This window comes from Nerophis lumbriciformis, linkage group LG33, assembly GCF_033978685.3.
Source record: "Nerophis lumbriciformis linkage group LG33, RoL_Nlum_v2.1, whole genome shotgun sequence".
Lineage (NCBI taxonomy): Eukaryota > Metazoa > Chordata > Actinopteri > Syngnathiformes > Syngnathidae > Nerophis > Nerophis lumbriciformis.
Window position 1 is genome coordinate 4,992,384 of NC_084580.2, and position 21,798 is coordinate 5,014,181.

The following is a 21,798-nucleotide window of genomic DNA, read 5'->3' on the forward strand; positions in this document are numbered from 1 at the left end:
TAGCTACAATTCATGCTAACTTTATTATTTTTTATTTTTTTTTAAACAATTGAGCTGCACATGAATATGTAATCAGTAAAGAGATAAATTCACTGTTTGCATCTGATAGTTTCTCTGCCATCACTATACACTAAAGTCGACATTTCATCAAAAAATAGCAGCAGCGACATCATGATTAAAGTTCACTATTGCACTTGTGGCTCAGAGTCAATTCTCCTTTCACAGTGTGAAAGGTCAAACTAAAGAGGATAAGACACGTTCCGGTTAGGAGCTTGTGTAGACTTGTCAGTCGCTGTTACTGCTGCTGTCGTCTCCCACCACCATGTTGCTGTACTGCTTCTGCTGCTCCTCTTTGAACGACTCCTTCACTTTAGCTCGCTTCAGGCCCCCGTCCCTGCAGAAGGACGTCAAAAAAAAACCATCAGACATGGCATATTTTTGTGGCCCTGTAAGCCTGTTTTGCATCATGACTGAGACACCCAACTTTCCCAAAAGGCAAAACAAACACTGTCTCAAGTACTGTATTGACCCAAATAAGACACTAATTGTTCCCGAGAAGAAAGAAACAAAAACAATTGCCTCACGGCCCTATGTAGTCTAGTCTGACTAGGGCTGTCCTATCTAGTCTTTGCAAGTGAAAAGCTTAAGCATGCTTGAATCAGAGAGGAAATGTGGAAATAGGAAAGCTGTCGTCAAATACATGCTAGAGCTGTCCTCTCTAGTCTTTTACTGCGAACTAATAAAGCCTCCTCCAATGACAGGCAAAATGTCTAGATAGGACAGCTCTTGTTGGATACAGACTCGACCTGCCATACGTAGTCTTTGCGCATGAACTGGTGTAGCCTGGTAAAACCTGCTTGAATGTGAGGTGAAACGTGTGGATAAGACAGCCCTAGTCAGATATAGACTAGAGCCGACCCATTGAGTCTGAGCGTGAACTGATGAATCCTGCTCAGATGAGAGGGTAAACGTTTAAGTAGGATAACTCTTGACAGAAACAGACTAAAGCTGTCTTTTCTAGTCTTTGCACGCAAACTGATTAAGCCTGCTGGGATGTAAGGCGAAATGTCTTCTGCACAGTCCAGTGGCAATCGATTGAATTGCTCACCTTTTCTCCTCCAAACATATTTCTGGGTATGGTGTCCAAACAGCTAAATTTTTGTTTTATCTGACCACAGAACTTTCCTCCAGAAGGTCTCATCTTTGTCCATTTAATATCAGATGAAACAAAAATTTAGCTGTTTGGCCATGATACCCAGCAATATGTTTGGAGGAGAAAAGGTGAGGCCTTTAATCCCAGGAACACCATTCCTACCGTCAAGCATGGTGGTGGTAGTATTATGCTCTGGGCCTGCTTTACAAAGAGTAAATAGGACAATGAAAAAGGAGAATTACCTCCAAATTCTTCAGGACAACCTAAAATCATCAGCCCGGAGATTGAGTCTTGGGCGCAGTTGGGTGTTCCAACAGGACAATGACCCCAAACACAAGTCAAAAGTGGTAAAGGAATGACTAAATCAGGCTAGAATTTTACAATGGCCTTCCTAAAGTCCTGACTTAAACATGTGGAAAGAAAGAAGTCCATGTCAGAAAACCAACAAATTTAGCTGAACTGCACCAATTATGTCAAGAGAAGTGGTCAAAAATTCAACCAGAAGTTTGCCAGAAGCTTGTGGATGGCTACCAAAAGCGCCTTATTGCAGTGAAACTTGCCAAGGGACGTGTAACCAAATACAAACCCTGTTTCCATATGAGTTGGGAAATTGTGTTAGATGTAAATATAAACAGAATTAGGGCTGGGCGATATATCAATATATGCGATATATCGCGGGTTTGTCTCTGTGCGATAAAGAAAATGACTATATCGTGATATCGGAGTATACGTTCTCACGCAGTTGCTTTTAGCTGCAGGCATTACACTACAGGCTCCTCTCACTCTGTCTTGTCGCTTCTTCTCACAGACAACAAGCGCACCTTCTTACACACGTCACATACTATCACGACATACGTCACATACGTATACGCCCTCCTTGAGCAGAGAAGTAGCAGCATGGCTAAAGTTAGCTGTGATGCGAGTGGGAAGACGAGAGAAAGAAGGTGCGAATCTGGGAACAAATGAAGGAATAATTAATTCCCCCAAAAAACAGCAGGGGGTCCATCGTCAGGCGGTGGTTTGGCTTCAACTGGGAATATGTCAAACAGACAACCGTAATTTGTCAAGTGTGGGGCGAAAGCGTTTCTACAAAAAGTAGCATTACTGCTAATATGTAGCATCAAAAGTCACCTGAAGAGTGATTGAAACTCTGCACGTCAACATCTCCGTTCGGTGCCACACCATCAATATGCCGAGGCAAACATTTCCACATCAACACCGTATGGAAAAAAAGAGTCAACAGAAGGAGATATCGTCCGCAGGAACCTACCACATAGCGAAGGACGAGCACTATTTGATTTCCTATTATGCAGCTCATTTTTATTTGACACTTATTGAGTCCACAACTGCGTGAGCAAATAGTCAAACAGTTTAAGAACAACGTTTCTCAAAGTGCAATTGCAAGAAATTTAGGTATTTCAACATCTACGGTCCATAATATCATAAATAAATAAATAAATGATAAATGGGTTGTACTTGTATAGCGCTTTTCTACCTTCAAGGTACTCAAAGCGCTTTGACACTACTTCCACATTTACCCATTCACACACACATTCACACACTGATGGAGGGAGCTGCCATGCAAGGCGCTAACCAGCACCCATCAGGAGCAAGGGTGAAGTGTCTTGCTCAGGACACAACGGACATGACGAGGTTGGTACTAGGTGGGGATTGAACCAGGGACCCTCGGGTTGCGCACGGCTACTCTCCCACTGCGCCACGCCGTCCCCTTAAAATGATAAATGGGTTGTACTTGTATAGCGCTTTTCTACCTTCAAGGTACTCAAAGCGCTTTGACACTACTTCCACAATTACCCATTCACACACACATTCACACACTGATGGAGGGAGCTGCCATGCAAGGCGCTAACCAGCACCCATCAGGAGCAAGGGTGAAGTGTCTTGCTCAGGACACAACAGACATGACGAGGTTGGTACTAGGTGGGGATTGAACCAGCGACCCTCGGGTCACGCACGGCCATTCTTCCACTGCGCCACGCCGTCCATCAAAAGGTTCAGAGAATCTGGAGAAATCACTCCACGTAAGCGGTATGGCTGGAAACCAACATTGAATGACCGTGACCTTCGATCCCTCAGACGGCACTGTATCAAAAACCGACATCAATCTCGAAAGGATATCACCACATGGGCTCAGGAACACTTCAGAAAACCACTGTCACCAAATACAGTTCCTCGCTACATCTGTAAGTGCAAGTTAAAGCTCTACTATGCAAAGCGAAAGCCATTTATCAACAACATCCAGAAACGCCGCCGGCTTCTCTGGGCCCGAGATCATCTAAGATGGACTCATGCAAAGTGGAAAAGTGTTCTGTGGTCTGACGAGTCCACATTTCAAATTGTTTTTGGAAATATTCGACATCGTGTCATCCGGACCAAAGGGGAGGCGAACCATCCAGACTGTTATCAACGCAAAGTTCAAAAGCCAGCATCTGTGATGTTATGGGGGTGCATTAGTGCCCAAGGCATGGGTAACTTACACATCTGTGAAGGCACCATTAATGCTGAAAGGTACATACAGGTTTTGGAACAACATATGCTGCCATTTAAGCGCCGTCTTTTTCATGGACGCCCCTGCTTATTTCAGCAAGACAATGCCAAGCCACATTCAGCACGTGTTACAACAGCATGGCTTCGTAAAAAAAGAGTGCGGGTACTTTCCTGGCCCGCCTGCATTCCAGACCTGTCTCCCATCGAAAACGTGTGGCGCATTATGAAGCTTAAAATACGACAGTGGAATAACTGAAGCTCTACATAAAACAAGAATGGGAAAGAATTCCACTTTCAAAACTTCGACAATTAGTTTCCTCAGTTCCCAATCGTTTATTGAGTGTTGTTAAAAAAAAAGATGATGTAACACAGTGGTGAACATGCCCTTTCCCCAACTACTTTGGCACCTGTTGCAGCCATGAAATTCTAAGTGAATTATTATTTGCAAAAAAAAATAAAGTTGATAAGTTTGAACATCAAATATATTGTCTTTGTAGTGCATTTAATTGAATATGGGTTGAAAAGCATTTGCAAATCATTGTATTCCGTTTATATTTACATCTAACACAATTTCCCAACTCATGGAAACGGGGTTTGTATTAACATTGCTGTATGTATACTTATGACCCAGCAGATTTGGTCACATTTTCAGTAGACCCATAATAAATTCATAAAAGAACCAAACTTCATGAATGTTTTTTGTGACCAACAAATATGTGAGCCAATCACTATATCACAAAAAAAATAAGAGTTGTAGAAATGATTGGAAACTCAAGACAGCCATGACATTATGTTCTTTACAAGTGCATGTAAACTTTTGACCACGACTGTACACTCCACTGACATGGAAAGATGCATCCATAAACGAGAGACCGACAAACGTGTCTCAAAAGGTTGTTGACAAGTTAGCAAACTACAGAGGAGTTAACATGCTAATTTTAGGATAATGCTAATCAATGAAGAATAGTCCGTCTATCCATCCATTTTCTACAGCTTATCCCTCTCGAGGTCGTGGGGGGGCTGGCGCCTATCTGAGCTGCATTTGGGCGGAAGGCAGCGTACACACTGGACAAGTCGCCACCTCATCGCAGGTGAAGAAGAGTCATCAAATCAATTCACTTTTTTGTCTTAATGTGTTTTCTTAAAAAAGTGGGGTTGTCTTATATTCAGGTCAATACAATAATTGCAAAGTGTGTGTTCCACTTGAAATAAAAGTGTTCAAAGTCCATCTTACCATTGTAGATCTACCAGTCCTCCCTGGTGAGCGATGGCTGACTTCACTCTGTTGGCAAACTGGACAGCATCTTCCCCTTCCTGCGAGTTTTAAATTAAACCAACATCTCAGTCCAATGACGTGTGTGTTTGTATACTGGCAGAGGTGGTTCAAGTGAGGGCGAGCACACGCAGCATGCATGCCCTCATCAACCATTTGCACAGACCTGTTGAAGCATGGCCGGTAGATACCACACATCACAGACGAGGGCCCAGCTGGTCATCATCCTCAGGAGGTAGCTCACCATGCTGTACTTGGAACTGTTCCAGAAGGCATCGCCAAACTTAGGGTCGTACTGGGGCATGAAATCAATATAAAAAAAACATCCATCCATCCATTTAGGATCAAATTAAATTTAAGTAATAAAATAACATTTCTAGGGAGAACCTGAAAAAAACAAAACTCAAATAATGAAGATACATACATTATATATATATATATATATATATATATATATATATATATATACACACACACACACACACACACATACATACTGTATACACACGTGTATATATACACAGTCATATACACACACATATATATATATATATATATATATATGTATATATATATATATATATATGACTGTGTATATATACACGTGTGTATACAGTATATATATACACACACGTAATCATACTGTATACACACGTGTATATATACAGTCATGGTCAAAAGTTTACATACACTTGTGAAGGACATAATATCCTGGCTGTCTTGAGTTTCCAATCATTTCTACAACTCTTATTTTTTTGTGGTAGAGTCATTGGAGCACATACTTGTTGGTCACAAAAAAAATTCATGAAGTTTGGTTGTTTTATGAATTTATTATGGGTCTACTGAAAATGTGACCAAATCTGCTGGGTCAAAAGTATACATACAGCAATGTTAATATTTGGTTACATGTCCCTTGGTTAGTTTCACTGCAATAAGGTGCTTTTGGTAGCCATCCACAAGCTTCTGACAAGCTTCTGGTTTAATTTTTGACCACTCCTTAGACTTAGACTTGACTTAGACAAACTTTAATGATCCACAAGGGAAATTGTTCAACACAGTAGCTCAGTTACAATGAGGGAAAGTGTAAGGATGGAAAGGACAATGCAGGTATAAATAGACTAAATATAGCGATATAAAATACAACATATAAATAAAGTTGATTTGATTTGATATATACGAATATATACATATGTGTACAGTATATTATATATACAGAAACATTATATTATGTCTATAACATATATATACAATATATAACAATTATCATGTACAATATTACAGTATATGTGACAACAGCAGCATAAAATAGAGAGTAGATCCAGCAGAAAATAGAAAATAGACAATAAAAACAAAGAGAAGTAGCTGACATAGAAGGTGTCAGGTAATAGGCAGATATCATCTATTGCTGTATGGCGAGTGATTGCCAGTGATTGTGACTCCTCTTGACACAATTGGTGCAGTTCAGCTAAATTTGTTGGTTTTCTGACATGGACTTATTTCTTCAGCATTGTCCACACATTTAAGTCAGGACTTTGGGAAGGCCATTCAAATACCTTAATTCTAGCCTGATTTAGCCATTCCTATACCACTTTTGACATGTGTTTGGGGTCATTGTCCTGTTGGAACACCCAACTGCGTCCAAGAGCCACCCTCCGGGCTGATGATTTTAGGTTGTGCTGAAGAATTTGGAGGTAATCCTCCTTTTGCATTGTCCCAGGCCTTTAATTCCAGGAACCTACCGTCAAGTATGGTCAAAACAGATTAAAGGTATCACCTTTTCTCCTCCAAACATATTGCGGGGTATTGCGGCCAAACAGCTGAATTTTTGTTTCATTTGACATCACATGGACAAAGATAAGATTTTCTGGAGTAAAGTTCTGTGGTCAGATGAAACATAAATCTAGCTATTTGGCCACAATACCCAGCAATATGTTTGTAGGAGAAAAGATGAGGCCTTCAATCTCAGGAACACCACACCTACCGTCAAGCATGGTGGTGGTAGTATTATGCTCTGGGCCTGTTTTGCTGCCAATGAGACTGGTGTTTTACAGAGAGTAAATGGGACAATGAAAAAGGAGGATTACCTCCAAACTCTTCAGGAATCTCTGTTGGTTTTGTCAAGAGGAGTGGTCAAAAATTCAACCAGAAGCTTGTGGATGGCTACCAAAAGCGCCTTATTGCAGTGAAACTTGCCAAGGGACATGTAACCAAATATTAACATTGCTGTATGAATACATTTGACCCAGCAGATTTGGTCACATTTTCAGTAGACCCATAATAAATTCATAAAAGAGCCAAACTAAAAACAGGTTAAAAACACAGCTGAGAATACCTTAATAGCAACAGGGTAAATTGTTCCTCCAATTTCAAAACTCCCCTTTTTAAACATCATGACCGAAGTGTTGTTGACGCAGGTTCCTATGGAAATGAGAGAGCAACATATCAAATAAAACAGGAGTACAATCTTGCAGCACCTGTCGTCACTCGAAGCTAGAAAAACAATCTTATTCTTAAAGGGGAACTGCACTTTTGTTGGTATTTTGCCAATCATTCACAATCCTTATGTACGGCAAGAGCACGTTTTTTTTATGCATTCTAAATAGTAAATAAATGCGATCAAAAGTCCGCTTACAATGGAGCCAAAGGGAGTTGCTCTAATCTGCTTATAAAAGCTCTTAAAAAAACTTTCAAACACCTCCATTAAGGTTTTATATACATGCTGTAAGTAAATATATAATGTAGTAAAAGATACATTTATAATAACATTTTAATATTTACGTATTTTGCTCATTTTAAGCATACCTGGCGCATTAATTTAAAAAACGCATCACCTTTGCTTTTTCCTTTGACAACATCAGTGATTATTACTTACTGCAGACTTTGTGAGAGCCAATAGACATGATAAAACATAACTTACTGTACAATGTCTGCTGTCATTAGGATGCCGGTTGATAGAATCTTGTTATAGTCCTGTTGTGAGGAAGAATGACTCATAATCCTCGCAAAGAAAAGTAGTATGGAACCAAGCGTATTTTTGTTTGTCGTTCTCGCCATTATTGGGTCTAAATTGGCTGTGTAAGAGGCTTGATTTATGATCTACAATAAAGTTTGACGACCAAGGGCGCAGCTTACCACCAGATGTCAATATAGGCACACAAGCTGGTGAACATGCTACAGTTTGTCTGTGTTAGCACTTATAATAACCATATTACTATCCATCCAGCCATTTTCTACCGCTTGTCCCTAATACTTGGTTAATATTCAAGTCACAAAATGCAATTTGAATTTGGCAGTTTTTGGATGGTTATTTATTGTGTTTTATTGGCGGAATAGAGGACCTCCCATTGGCTCTGTTGTAAGCAGACTTTCATTTACGTTTATTCACGAGTGAGAATGCATTAAAAAAAATACGTCCTTCGTCATTTCGAAAAAAGTTCAGTTCCCCTTTAAGTGGCAATTACAATGAAAAAAACACATCAAACTGAAGTGTTTACTTACCCTCTGGAAATATTAATATAGGGAGTTTTTCTTTGTCATTAACGTGATCTTTCAACCTGAAGGCATACAAAAAGATCATGGAGAATACTAATAGATTTTTCAATATTGCTTAATCAATTTAAGTATATATTGTTGGCTATAAAATTTGTCATTCTTATAGCCAGACCTGTATGTTTATTTTTGTACCTGTTTCGGCTTCAACTGTTGCCTTCCTCAGAGGTTGTCACCTGAACATCACGTGACAACCTCTGATATAAGTAGAGTAACTCACTTTTTTTTAATGCATAATTAACCCTATTTGATCTTAGGTGTGGAAAGACAGTCATGTCAAACCTGCACTTACTTGGAATGCCAAATGCATTCAACTGACCTTTTAGTCACGAGATGGCGATCTTTCATCTCAGCGCGCTCAAACCAAACATGGGGACAAGATCGAACCATAGCTCGCTGGACGACTCCCATCAATCCTCCGTGGACCTGGCCCACCTGACACATGTGTTTATTTTTAAAGTCACTGACAAAACGTGTGGATTGTACTAATAAAGAGTCTACCATTCCTCTTCCTACCATCGCATAGCAGCCATCATTACAGAGTATAACAATGTCAATAGGAGTAGTGTGGTTAGCAACACAGATTCCTCCTTTTTGGGGTTTGTTTTCCCTGATGAACCAAGACAAAAGCAATGTAAGGATTTTTTTTTTTTTTTTTTAAATGGTGTGTATAATTTTAAGGAAGGACCTGTTGTGATAGCGAATGGCGGCAGACAGTCCTCGTGCGCAGATCCTATAGCACATGACATGTACCCACTCACTGAGCCAGAACTTCATCCTGAAAAGACGGACAAAGATGCAGAAAATGGCCATGAAAACCAGGTTAGTGGATAAGAAAAGTAAGTTGTAAAATTGTAGTTACAGCACAGTTTGCATGCAGCCACCTCCAGTTGGGGAGAAGTCCCACTGCAGATGTTCCGATGACCAGCCAGGTGAGGCCGATGCAGGCCAGAGTTATTCTAGGGAGAGAGCGCAACATAACGTTTGGAACACTGACTCAAATGGTTGGATCCTTTAGAAGCCGATCCACATTTTCAGGAAAATATCAGATTTTTTACGTGGAACTGTTTAAAAAGAAAAAGAAGGTACGTTTGCTAGATTATTAGAGTTTCCTGTGCTTGTTATTTTCATGTGTAAAGTAGCCATTAAGGGTTAAAAGGAGTTTGGCAAAGCTTTCTCTGGTAATACTATAACTATATTAACACAGTCAGCATTGCCAGAACTCAACAATTCATGTTGATAATGTCGTTTATTCCATTAACACCAAGAATAATTAACTAAACTGCCCCAGCCTAAAATATTTTGATTATTCATGCTGTCTTATCTTTAAAATAATTTTGCTTTATTGAATTTATTGGATGAGCGAAATATGTTGTTGTTTCAAAAACATTTAAAAAAAAAACTTATTTTAAAAATAATTGTACTATAGTTAGCTTATTCAAACTTCAAATCAAATTTAATTTGTAAGGCACTTTTATAAAGTTAAAATTCAACCTAAAAGTGCATGACAGAGTTAAAAAACAATGCCGCAATAACTAGTTATTAATATACCAATTGCAATGTGCTGCATTTCTATTGGGTGTCAACCCTAAAGTTCAAATTCTATTTTATTTTTTCTGTTTTCACTTTTTTGTTTTGTTGTATAGTGGTTGGCTTCTTTTGACAATTGGGTGACTTTCTAAGCCCCTTTCTCATCATCATTTACAAAACAGTTAGGAAGTGTTGAAAAATTTTGTAATGTAACTTAACACATGGCTTGTACAGTAAATAAATTATTACAGGGACAGCTTGACCCTGGAACAAGACATGATTGAAGAGAAGTTCTATTGTGTTATACCTTGAAGGTTGTAGTGCATTTTTAAATCCCCAGGGAGACATTTAACTATTAAAAGCACCGTGTGTGTACCTGAGTGGTGCCAGGATGCAGTATCTCACAAATATACCAAGGCCATATACCAGAGTCAGCCTCAGACTGATATACTGGAAGTCATTGTTTGTGCGGGTCAGCAGGTTCCAGGACACCAGTTCCTCTGAAGAGAACCTCTGTGTCACCTTTATTAAAAAGTTGAAATACATTACAATACCATACACATGTGCGCTATTACTGATGTGAAATACGGTAAGGTAGTGCACCTCATCCTCTACAATGCTCTCAATTCCTCTGCGAGTGAAAAAGAAACTGTCGCTCAGCGTAAAATCACCGCCCACTGATGGTTTGGGTCGACTCCGTCTTAGTTCCTCAAGCTCTTTCTCCATGGAGCCATCTTCCCTCTGAATGAGACCTGTGAGACACACACACACACACACACACACACACACACACACACACACACACACACACACACCCACACACACACACACACACACACACACAAAGTATGCATCCAGAAAGTATTCACAGCGCTTCACTTGTTCTCCTATTTGTTATGTTACAGCCTTATTCTAAAATGGAATACATTCGTTTTTGTCCTCAAAATTCTACAGATAACACCCTATGATGATAAAGTGAAACTTTTTTTTTTTGTTTGGAAAATGTATTAAAAACACTCACAGCCTTTGCTCAATACTTTGTTGATGCACCTTTGGCAGCAATACACCCTCGAGTCTTTATTAATACAATGCCACAAGTTTGGCACACCTATCTTTGGGCAGTTTCGCACATTCCTCTTTGCAGGACCTCTCAAGCTTCATCGAATTGGATGGCAAGCGGTGGTTTTCATCCAGGATATCTCTGTACATTGCTGCATTCATCTGAGTCTAGTCAAGGAGGTGACCAAGAACCCGATGGTCACTCTATCAGAGCTACAGCATTCCTTTGTAGAGGGTGTAGAAACTTCCAGAAGGACAACCATCGCTGCAGCAATCCACCAATCAGGCCTGTATGGCATATTGGCCAGAGGGAAGCCATTTTTTAATCAAAAAGTTTGCCAAAATGCACCTGAAAGACTCTCAGACCACGAGAAACAAAATTCTCTGGTCTGATGAGACAAATATTGAACTCTTTGGCGTGAATGCCAGACGTCATGTTTGGAGGATACCAGGCACCGTTCATTACCAGGCCAATACCATCCCTACAGTGAATTATGGTGGTGGCAGCATCATGCTGTGAGAATGTTTTTCAGTGGCAGGAACTAGGAGACTAGTCAGGATAAAGAGAAATATGAATGCAGGAATGTACAGAGACATCCTGGATAAAAACCAATGCTTCTCATCCAACCTGATGGAGCTTGATAGGTACTACAAAAGAGAAATGGCCAAAGAGGAATGGGCGAGAATGCCCAAAGAGAGGCGTGCCAAGCTTGTGGCATCATATTCAAAATACTTGAGGCTGTATTTGCTACCAAAGGTGCAGAAACAATGTATTCAGCAAATTCTTTAAATATTTATCAACACAAATTGTTTGTGTATAGTTTTTGTATATCTAATAGATTTGTAAATATTAAAAAAATATATATATATATTTTCACATTGTCAATATGGTGTATAGCTGGTATTCTGACAGGTGGCTTCTTCCCGGAAGTGAAAACCAGTGGTGGGCAACCAAGCCAAGATGGCTGTTGTACATCAAGCAGAGGCTTACATCTTCTTGCTAAAAGCAGATATCAGCAAAAAAATATATAAAAATGCCATGGAATAGATCCCTATACTTAATCAAAAAAATATTTGTTGAGTGATATCAGGGATATATGTCGGTCGCACTCTAAGACATATCAAAGTATTGTGTTCCAGATGCCATTCTACATGACAAAACAGATGGAAACTTGGAAAAGCATGGTGGTCTACCACTTCTTTGTGTGTGGCTAGGTCAAGGAAATTTGTATCAAGACTCTCTCGGATAAATATCCATCATTTTTGCTCGGGTAAGGTTGCATTTAACTTTGCCTCAGGCTTGTTGCTGTTGCACGCGCAGTTTACGAATAGTGTGTTTTACCCTATTTTTAACAAATATAACTATAGATGTCAACTTTGTATATGTGCTGAAAGCTTCATTTATGATCCCTGTCTTTGGTAAAATCTTAACTCTTTTACGTTTTGCTGGCATTTGCTTTTTATTTTTATTTTTTAGACTCGCCGAGTTGGTGCTTTTCGAAGCACTCGTAGCAAACGTGTTTAAGAAACATAAATAATAATACTAAAATGGGAAATAATAAATGTTAAAAGTATATCAAACAAACCTTTAACAAAGTAATCACTGAAAACTCATGCATTCTTCAACTCTGCTCCTTTGGACTGGAGTATGTGCTGCTTTTCTGGTCATTCGTAAAATCTTGCACTCTTCCTCCCTTTTTAATTACCTGTCCAGGAACTCTGAAGAAACGTTTATCCTATTTGCGATGGGAACCATCTGTTCAGCCGAAAACAACACAAGCATAGGGCATTATTTCTTTGACAAAGGCTAAATGGCGCCAAGTACCCATTGAAAAGTACCACGCGTATTCATTGGGCGGGACATAAGCCGGACGTGACGTCAGTAACATCCCAGCAATTGTTTGTAGAACTTTGTGGACAAAAAATAATGTAGTCCATTTTAGAATAAGGCTATAACATAACAAAATGTGGAAAAGTGAAGCGCTGTGAATATTTTCCGGATGCACTGCAAGATGGCCAGCATCATGCCTGCTTACAAAAAAAAAACTTTCTTGGCTAACTGATAAGCTTGCTAAAACTCATACTAAACCCTTGCATGAGTGACAGTCCACTAAAACCGTTATTCCAGTTTCAACTTGACATTATCTGATAACACAGGGGGCAAAATCCAAGATTACAGATAAGGGCCTGTTTAAAATATCCATTTGAAACATGTACTTTTCCATCTTAATTCTGCACAACCCATATGGTTTGAAGTGTGCATTATATGGAACAATGAATGTCACAGCGACCCAATTTGCAAAAGCCACTTGAAGCTGATGTATGATTTCTGTTTACTGTGCGTGTTAGGTTATCGAGTAATTTCTTTTTGCAAGATAGTTCCCTCAGCAGCTTTGCCTTGTTGCCTGTCATAAACCTGCAGACACACTTATATTTTACACATGCATCTTGATTGGTGACTTTCAAAACAGGTTCATTGCAACATGCTTGTCCAGACTTGAACTTGATTTTGCAACATGCCTGTCACCTAACCTCAATCTTTCACAATGTGTATCTTCTATGCACTTACCACTAGATGCAGAGGCTTTAAGTGCCTGTTCAACTGTGCTTGCCTTCTGTAACTTCAGTGTAGCCCACTATAGAAACATACAGACTGTTAGGCAGGTTTTTCACTGATTGTCATGCCTATACAAGTAAGAAAGTACTGTACCTCCAAGGTTTTCACCAGGATGTTCATGTAGCTTTCAGAGACACCCAGCGAGAAGCCAAACATAGACGGGATCACGATGAGGCTGACAATGAGACACAGCCATATCCTCACAGCCCAAACGACCAGAGCCCAGAAGTCCTCCATCTCCACCTTTTCCCACCCTATTCCCTGTGTGCATGCATACCCATCACTGTCAGGAGTCATTTTATGCAGCCATGCATGACGTCACTTGACTAGCAACTTGAGCTACCCTACGACACATGTGAGCAAGATCACATGATTCCACCGACGAAAAATATTGAACAAACACAATTTAGAAATAAGCCGACGAGCTTTTAAAGGTGTCCTACCTGTGTTTATCCCCAGCAGCAAAAAGGCATCATTATTGTTACGCTTACACCAACGAGTCTTGTTTCTTCCTACACTCAACTCAAGCTCCTTGAACTGACGCCACGCCCCTGTAACTACAGTGGACTAAAGGTCAACAAGTTGCGTTCAAGAGCACAACAAGAACTTCGTTGACTCCAAGACATAAGTGAATAAAATGACCTCTACTATAACGATTACCACTAAAATGAGATGTCATATTTTACGAAAAGTTATGAAGGGCAAGTTCATTCAATTTAAATCATTTTTGGGGCGTTCACATGATCCGTTCACTGGTGGTTGTTGCACAAAAAGTGGACAGGGCCGAATCAAATAGCAATATTATCAATACTATAATATATTATCAAGAAAAACAAAATCACAAAATCTTGTTTCCTCCGGCCTCCTTCTAGACATGTCTATCAAGCAAACGTCTACACCGCCGCCATTTTGGAGCGGTATTAGCTCGTGAGCAGAAATGACAGAATGCCTCAATACTGTGCAGCTCTGGGATGCGTGAATAAGCGCACAGCGGACACAAAAACCAAGAGAATTACATTCCACAAGTAAGTACAAACAATAAAATGTATATTAAAAAAACAACAAGTCCAGTTGATGAAATATACTTGGTCTGTACTATGACAAATGTGTAACATCAGAATAACTCGAAGTTCGTGCAGCCATGTTTAAACGGTGTCTGTAAAGTGAGCCAACGCTATTTTCTGTCGTAAACCGTTCGTTTTGCTTTTAAAAGGTGATATTAGGTTTTTCATTAATATCTGCGAAATCAGAATCGACTCTGGAATTCATAACAAATTGTCTATCTCTAAATGGACCAAATTTTGCTTCCACAAAAATAAACGGAAGAAGATTTTATGTGATGCTCTGGTAAACGGAAGTTGATCCCATGGATTCGCTAGTAGTGAGTTAACATTGGCGTCATCTTTTCCCGGGCAGCCCAAGCTTTGTAAATATCCGCCAAAGGTACAACACAGGAACTGTGTTTTTGTCATCTCAAACTCTTATCTTGTCCATTTTTTAAACAAAATACACATAATAAACAGGACTACGACTTTATGGATGAACATTAACAAATATGCTCGACTCTTCAGTTTATTTCTAACATGCATACGATACAATGTAATGCATTACATATTTCCAGTTGTTTCATTACAGCACGTCCGAAAAGGAGTAGGAAGAAGCAGAGTTTATATAATCCTACCCCTTTTCATATCATAATAATTGTATCCAATTTCCTTGTTTTCTGTAACAGAACAGTGAATAAATACATACTATACCTTAGTAAGTAAACAAATATTAAATACATAAATAATCTTTATCCCAAAATGTGCAGCATGGAGATGCACTCATCAACACACAGGTACGACTGGACGAGTAGGGTACATGAGGCGTTCTTTCTTTCAAATAGATTGAATTTTTTTATAGCTATGAATTATGAAACGTGTATAAGAAGATTTGTAAATAGAACAGTTAACTATGTAACAGAGGTGTGGACTCGAGTCACATGACTTGGACTCGAGTCAGACTCGAGTCATGAATTTGATGACTTTAGACTCGACTTGACAAAATGTAAAGAGACTTGCAACTCGACTTAGACTTTAACATCAATGACTTGTGACTTCACTTGGACTTGAGCCTTTTGACTTGACATGACTTGACATGACTTGCTACTTTCCCCAAAATCCAAAGCTTAAAAAGTTATTTGGGAGCGCTCCGTATCTTTCATTTTCTTCGTCTGTGTCTCTCCGCGTGTTATTCCTGTCAGCTGGTGTGCTGTCAGTACAACAGCCAATCAAATTAGATCTACGTTGTTTTCATCACGCAGCATTCATCCAATCAAATTGCAGTACAACCAATGAAGAAGAGTTGTCCAACAACGTGCCAGTGATAAACAATTATGCCAAAGTTGGTTTCGTTCGGGTATAAAAACTACGACTTGGTCAACAAAAAACGAATTGCCGTATGCAAATCACGCAGTTCGAATATTACAGACGGAGACGCAACAACGTTCAACATTTGAAGTTGCACAAAGAAGGGTAAGTTTTGAATGTAAGATAACGTTTATTGGCTAAGTAACGTGACTTTTATTTGCTGTGTAGTTAAATCAGTGAGGCTGCAAACTCACTGCTAACGTTATAACCATAGACATCTTATAAGTAGACGCAGCATAGAGCGCTACTGCCTACTGGCGCAGACGACGCGCGGGGCCGCCATCTTGGAGTGGTGATCCGCTCCACTCAGTGCAATTCATTTGGCAGGAGCAATGAACTGTCAGCGCATTTAATTTATCTTACCTCACTGAATACCACTGATTTTCACCCCCCTTTTTTGTCATACGTGTAGCTATGATAACAGACACATGTTTTGGCGTGTTTTAGTATTCATAGTTTGCTTAACAGTAATATAATATTCTTATACGCTATAAGTGACCAGACGTCCGAGATCAAAACTGGGAATATAATCCCAGAGAAGGGGGAAAAACGGTAAACTATTTTTAAGTTGAAGAAACAATATGATTAGGTTATATATACATGCGTATATCCTACATAAACAATGTATGAATACATTAGATATCTATATATCTTAGGGACCTATAGACTGTATCTCTGTTGCTTCAGCAGCAGAGAGTTTATTCTGTCTTGACACTTTGTATTGATATTTTCTATTACATTCTTCCCTTAAATGATCATGTTTGCAGTGATTGTTTTATATGTATTATTTTATGTAAGTCGCTTTGGATAAAAGCGTCTGCCAAATACTTAAACATAAATAAACACCTGAAAGTCTTCATATCAGCTAAAACCACCAATCTGTTTCACTGGATTCAGAATAAAACCAAATTCTGTTTTACCCAACAATGTTAGTATTTGAATATTGTTACTTGAAGACTTATTCCTGGTTACAATTATACTGTTAAGAAAGTATTGTCTTATACTTTGCCTAAAATGAGAATGCATCATAATCAGTGGCGGCTGGTGAATTTTGTTTTAGGTGGGGCTGAAAGTTTGTAAACCAAACCCCTGTAGGGGCGTCATCCTCCCCCAGAAGATTTATTTGTGATTTTCACATACAAATATTGAAGATCTTTGATCCTTCTCAACTCTGTGGTAATATTATTTTCATAAGATACAACCAATAGTACGTTAATGTTAAATCTTACTTGTGAAAAGTAATCCCCCGATTCCTATTTTCAACAGTCCGCTCATTTGAGCAGGAAAACGCTGAACACCAGCCCGGCATCTTTGTTTTCTACCTGTCAACTGTCAGTTTAGGCTGCTCGCCGGCTCCTCATCACCACTTCAAGATGGCGGCCAAATTGCTCACGTCACAGCAACCTGCGTCTACTTATAAGATGTCTATGGTTACAACGTCATTGCAAACACGGCAATCTGTTGCGTCCACTGCAGTTTGCAGTGGACTTTTTGTCAAGTGATTTTTTTTTAAGCAGGGTTGCATGAGGTACCTACACATAACGTTACGTTAGTCAATGTATCACACACAGTAACGTAACGTTAGTCAATGTATCACACACAGTAACATTACGTTAGTCAATGTATCACACACAGTAACGTAACGTTAGTCAATGTATCACACACAGTAACGTAAAGTTAGACGGTGGTCAGCAGCACCGCGTATTTTAGCCACCTACAAAAAGACAAACATAGTCAAATAAAGGTCAGTTAAAATGTATACTATATTAAGAATATGTGTACATATTGCATAGGGTCCTGACATCTAAAAAGTACAACTCTGTTCATTGTTATGTTCATGTATTTGTTATGTTTTTCATGTGTACGCACACATAAACACACATACAGTATGAGATGAGATCAATGAGATAAAGGTAAGAACAGGATAGAAACTGCTGTGGAACTAGTTACAATGCAATATGCCATTGAAATACAATGTTAACACTTTTGTGCAAATAAGTACAGTTGCACTTGTTTTTTTCAAATGTGTTTATTCTGTAAAGGAATGAGTTACATGTTTAAAATGACTGGTTAATAGTGCTATTTTGAAGTGCAATGTCAGCACTATGTTTTTCCCTGCAATTTCAAATGCACTTGTTTTAATAAATAAATACCGGTACAGCGTTTTAAAAGCATACACAATCTGTGTAAATATATTAGTCTGTGGTTAAACGACTTGAAAGGACTCGAAACTCAAAATGCAGGACTTGGGACTTGACTTGAGACTTTCCAGTCTTGACTTTGGACTTGACTCGGACTTGCCCTGTCTTGACTCGGGACTTGACTCGGACTTGAGGGCAAAGACTTGAGACTTACTTGTGACTTGCAAAGCAATGACTTGGTCCCACCTCTGCTATGTAATGATTTACTGAACCATCTAAGTCAGGGGTGTCCTAAGTGGCACCTGGGGGCCATTTCCTGCCACCAGCTTAAGTTTTATTTGCCTGCAACATGTTGTCGGGAAAAAAACAACAGTAAAAATTTTAAGAATAAAAAGGCAAAAATACGTAATGTAATGGGAAAAAATCTGACATTTAATACAACATTTGAAAGTCTAAATATGTGGAGGACATTTTGATATTTTTTAATTTGGGAAAGAATGCTACAGACATTATATATCAAAACATAGTTTCAGCTTTTTGTTATAAGTGACAAATTGTGTCATTATTAATTAATAGTATACAAACTTCAGCTTTTTGTCATTACATTAAATTTTTTGTTATGCTCTTTTTTCCTCACATTTTTACTCTTGTTTTTTTTCTCGACGATATGTTGCGGGCCAACAAAACTAGGGCACTGGTCTGCAAATGGCCCCCTGGCCACACTTTAGAAACCACTGTAATAACTAATGATTGTACACTTTCACCTATAACACAAAGCTGACACTAAGTTTAGCCTTTAAATATAATATGTGAAACATGTATTTTTTTTACAAAATAAAAAATATCAAAATGGCCCTCGTATACTTTGACTTTTCGTTATGCAGCCCTCGGTAAAAAATGTTTGTACACCCCTGATATAAGTACTTAACCTGGTATGTTATGGATGTGATATGTTTTAACGCCTCTGCAGGTTTCCTAAAGAAAAAGAATTGAGGAGGCAGTGGGAAGTTGCTGCGAGAAAAAAAGGTTTTTCCGCCACAAAGTCCTCCGTCCTGTGCAGTGAGCACTTTAAACCACATGACATTGATGCTACCGGCCAGACTGTCAGAATAAGAGAAGGTGCCAGACCATCTGTCTTCAACTTCCAGTACCGTCTACAAAAAGTATGTGTCTCATATTACAAAATGGGTTTTATTCAAGTCTTCAAGGTTTTAACAAGTATGTTTCCCCCTACATTAGCATGTGTTTACCAGGAATACTAAAACCTCCAAAAAGGCTCAAGAGAGATTGAAAGCGGAGTCTGAATGTTCAGGAAATTTGCAACAGGCTAAACCACCATCATTACATCTTCCTAGCGTAGTAAGTATTTACGTTTGCTACGACTGAAATGCTAGTGAGCCTAATGCTAGTGGTGGTCATGCTCCAACCCAGAGCTGGGCAAATATTTTAACTCGGGGGCCACATTGAGAGAAAAAATTTGTCTGGGGGGCCAATGTGTATGTGTGTATAAATTATATAATAATAATAATAATAATGGATTAGATTTTATATCGCGCTTTTCTATTATTAGATACTCAAAGCGCTCACAGAGAAGTGGGAACCAATCATTCATTCACACCTGGTGGTGGTAAGCTACAGCTGCCCTGGGGTAGACTGACGGAAGCGAGGCTGCCAGTTTGCGCCTAAAGCTCCTCCGACCACCACCTATCACTCATTCATCATTTATTCACCAGTGTGAGCGGCACCAGGGGCAAGGGCGAAGTGCCCTGCCCAATGACACAACGGCAGCGATTTGGATGTCAAGAGGCGGGGAGCGAACCTGCAACCCTCAGGTTTCTGGCACGGCCGCTCTACCCACTACGCCGACTGTTAGGATGTTGATATATTCCCGTTTAGATGAAGAATGAATCGCAAAGAAAAAAGGGGGCGGAACGACGCGCCTTTTCAGGTCTTTTTTGCCATTTCCAGGTCTAAGTTGGATATCAAAGTGTACCAATTTCTCAGTTTATGTCCACATCGTTTTACTATCAATGTGAGAGGCATGATTTATAATCTAGAATTAGCTTTCACGAGCTCCGAGGCGAGAATCAGCTGATGATGTCAATACAGCAGCATAAGGAAGTTGCCCCTCTCTGTTCAATGCGCCTTAACGTTAAAGCTTATAATAACAATATCATTAATACTTGGTTAGTATTCATGTCACGAAATGTAAATGGAGTATTGTTGGCACTTTTTGAAATGTTATTTATTGGGTTTTATGGTCTAAATAGACGCAGTGGCGTCATGGCTGCCATTGGTTCCTTTATAAGCAATTGCACGTTATTGCAATTGTGTTCTTGTCTCTCTTAAGGATTGTGAATTATAGGCAAAATTCCCAAAAAAGTGCAGTTCGCCTCTAAGTATGTGGGAATACTTGGTGCTGTAGCATGACTCAACTCACGGGAGTTGTCTTTAGGTACACCTGCACAAGCTGATGATATCAAAATGTACGCTGTAGCAATAATTCTGCCTTTACAAGATAATATTTATACTCACTTGTTATGGAAACTATTAAATTAGCAAAATGTTTATTATTGGGTTTGTACTTGAACTGCACTGCTCAGCACTAGGGCTGTTTTTAATATTTTGCCATTCTTGTGTAGAGTTTGCATGTTCTCCCCGTGACTCTGGCGGCTTCTTCTTCTTCCCACTTTCAAAGACATGCACCTGGAGATCGGTTGATTGGCAACACTAAATTGGCCCTAGTGTGTGAATGTGATTGTGAATGTTGTCTGTCTATCTGTGTTGGCCCTGCGATGAGGTGGCGACCTGTCCAGGGTATACCGCGCCTCCTGCTTGAATGAAGCTGAGATAGGCTCCAGCACCCCCCGCGACCCCGAAAGGGACGAGCAGTAGAAAATGGATGGCTGGATGGATGAACGTACAGTCAATTAATTAATTCCATGGGCAAACTCTCCCCATCATAAAATTATAATGACTCTACAGTTAATTTTACTAACTGTCATGCAAGTAAAAGGTGCTATATTTATAATTAAACTAAATAAAACTACAATTGTTAAGAAAAAGCTACTGACTTTTTGAAGATGCTCGCCTAAAAGAGGCTCTAATAGAAAGTTGACAGGAAGGCGTTTGCAGTGCGACACCGCCATCTAGTGGCATTTTATAGTTGTTGCTCCTATTAAGTTGTGTAGTGCAGGGGTCGGGAACCTTTTTGTCTGAGAGAGCCATGAAAGCCAAATATTTTAAAATGTATTTCCGTGAGAGCCATATAATATTTTTTAACACTGAATACAACTAAATGTGCGCATTTTTAAGTAAGACCAACATTTTTACAGTATAATAAGTCTCTTATTCTTTTTGATAACATTGTTATTCTGAAGCTATAACCAATGATAAATAAAATATTTCTTACCGTTGCGACTTCTTGAACAAGTGCGGTAGAAAATGGATGATTGGATTAAAATGCATGAGAATGTTTTATATTTTGAGCGTTATTTTTAACACTGTGATTACCAGCGGAATTATTCATTACTTATCATGTTAAGCAATGTCAGCTA

The 21,798-nt window shown here is 39.2% G+C and overlaps 2 protein-coding genes across 8 annotated transcripts in view; one reads left to right on the plus strand and one right to left on the minus strand.

The window, feature by feature from the left end:
- agpat9l (1-acylglycerol-3-phosphate O-acyltransferase 9, like) lies at nt 1-14,839 on the minus strand. 3 transcript variants are annotated; one of them, XM_061928693.1, is made up of 14 exons: nt 14,133-14,823; nt 13,783-13,950; nt 13,642-13,708; nt 10,617-10,765; nt 10,390-10,535; nt 9,368-9,442; nt 9,172-9,261; nt 9,000-9,093; nt 8,803-8,918; nt 8,433-8,488; nt 7,267-7,352; nt 5,101-5,229; nt 4,896-4,975; nt 1-394 (listed from the first exon to the last, which is right to left on the minus strand). In XM_061928693.1, exons 2-14 carry the CDS (start codon nt 13,924-13,926, stop codon nt 286-288), a joined length of 1,341 nt encoding a protein of 446 aa, XP_061784677.1. In that variant the 5' UTR covers nt 13,927-13,950; nt 14,133-14,823; the 3' UTR covers nt 1-285. The 3 variants fall into 3 exon arrangements, 2 of the variants coding, with proteins under 2 accessions (XP_061784677.1, XP_061784678.1); XR_009811529.2 differs by having other exon boundaries at nt 331-394; nt 5,101-5,194; nt 14,133-14,839; XM_061928694.2 differs by lacking the exons at nt 10,617-10,765; nt 13,642-13,708; nt 13,783-13,950; nt 14,133-14,823 and having other exon boundaries at nt 9,346-9,442; nt 10,390-10,408.
- Nucleotides 14,578-21,798, plus strand: part of LOC133575832 (THAP domain-containing protein 6) — a 16,778-nt gene continuing 9,557 nt past the window's right edge. For 4 of the 5 annotated variants that reach the window (XM_061928699.1, XM_061928695.1, XM_061928698.1 and 1 more), the window contains exons 1-3: nt 14,578-14,714; nt 19,212-19,404; nt 19,481-19,600. In XM_061928699.1, coding sequence (XP_061784683.1) covers nt 14,635-14,714; nt 19,212-19,404; nt 19,481-19,600 — 393 coding nt within the window. In that variant the 5' untranslated portion in view covers nt 14,578-14,634. The remainder of the gene's footprint in view (nt 14,715-19,211; nt 19,405-19,480; nt 19,601-21,798) is intronic. The other variant, XM_061928697.1, reaches the window with a different exon arrangement.

Coding starts and splice junctions, on each gene's coding strand:
- agpat9l (XM_061928693.1), bottom strand. CDS start 13,926: ATGGAGGACTTCTGGGCTCTGGTCGTTTGGGCTGTGAGGATATGGCTG. Junction 10,536..10,616: donor AGAGCATTGTAGAGGATGAG/GTGCACTACCTT, acceptor TTTTTAATAAAG/GTGACACAGAGGTTCTCTTC. Junction 395..4,895: donor GGACTGGTAGATCTACAATG/GTAAGATGGACT, acceptor GTCCTTCTGCAG/GGACGGGGGCCTGAAGCGAG.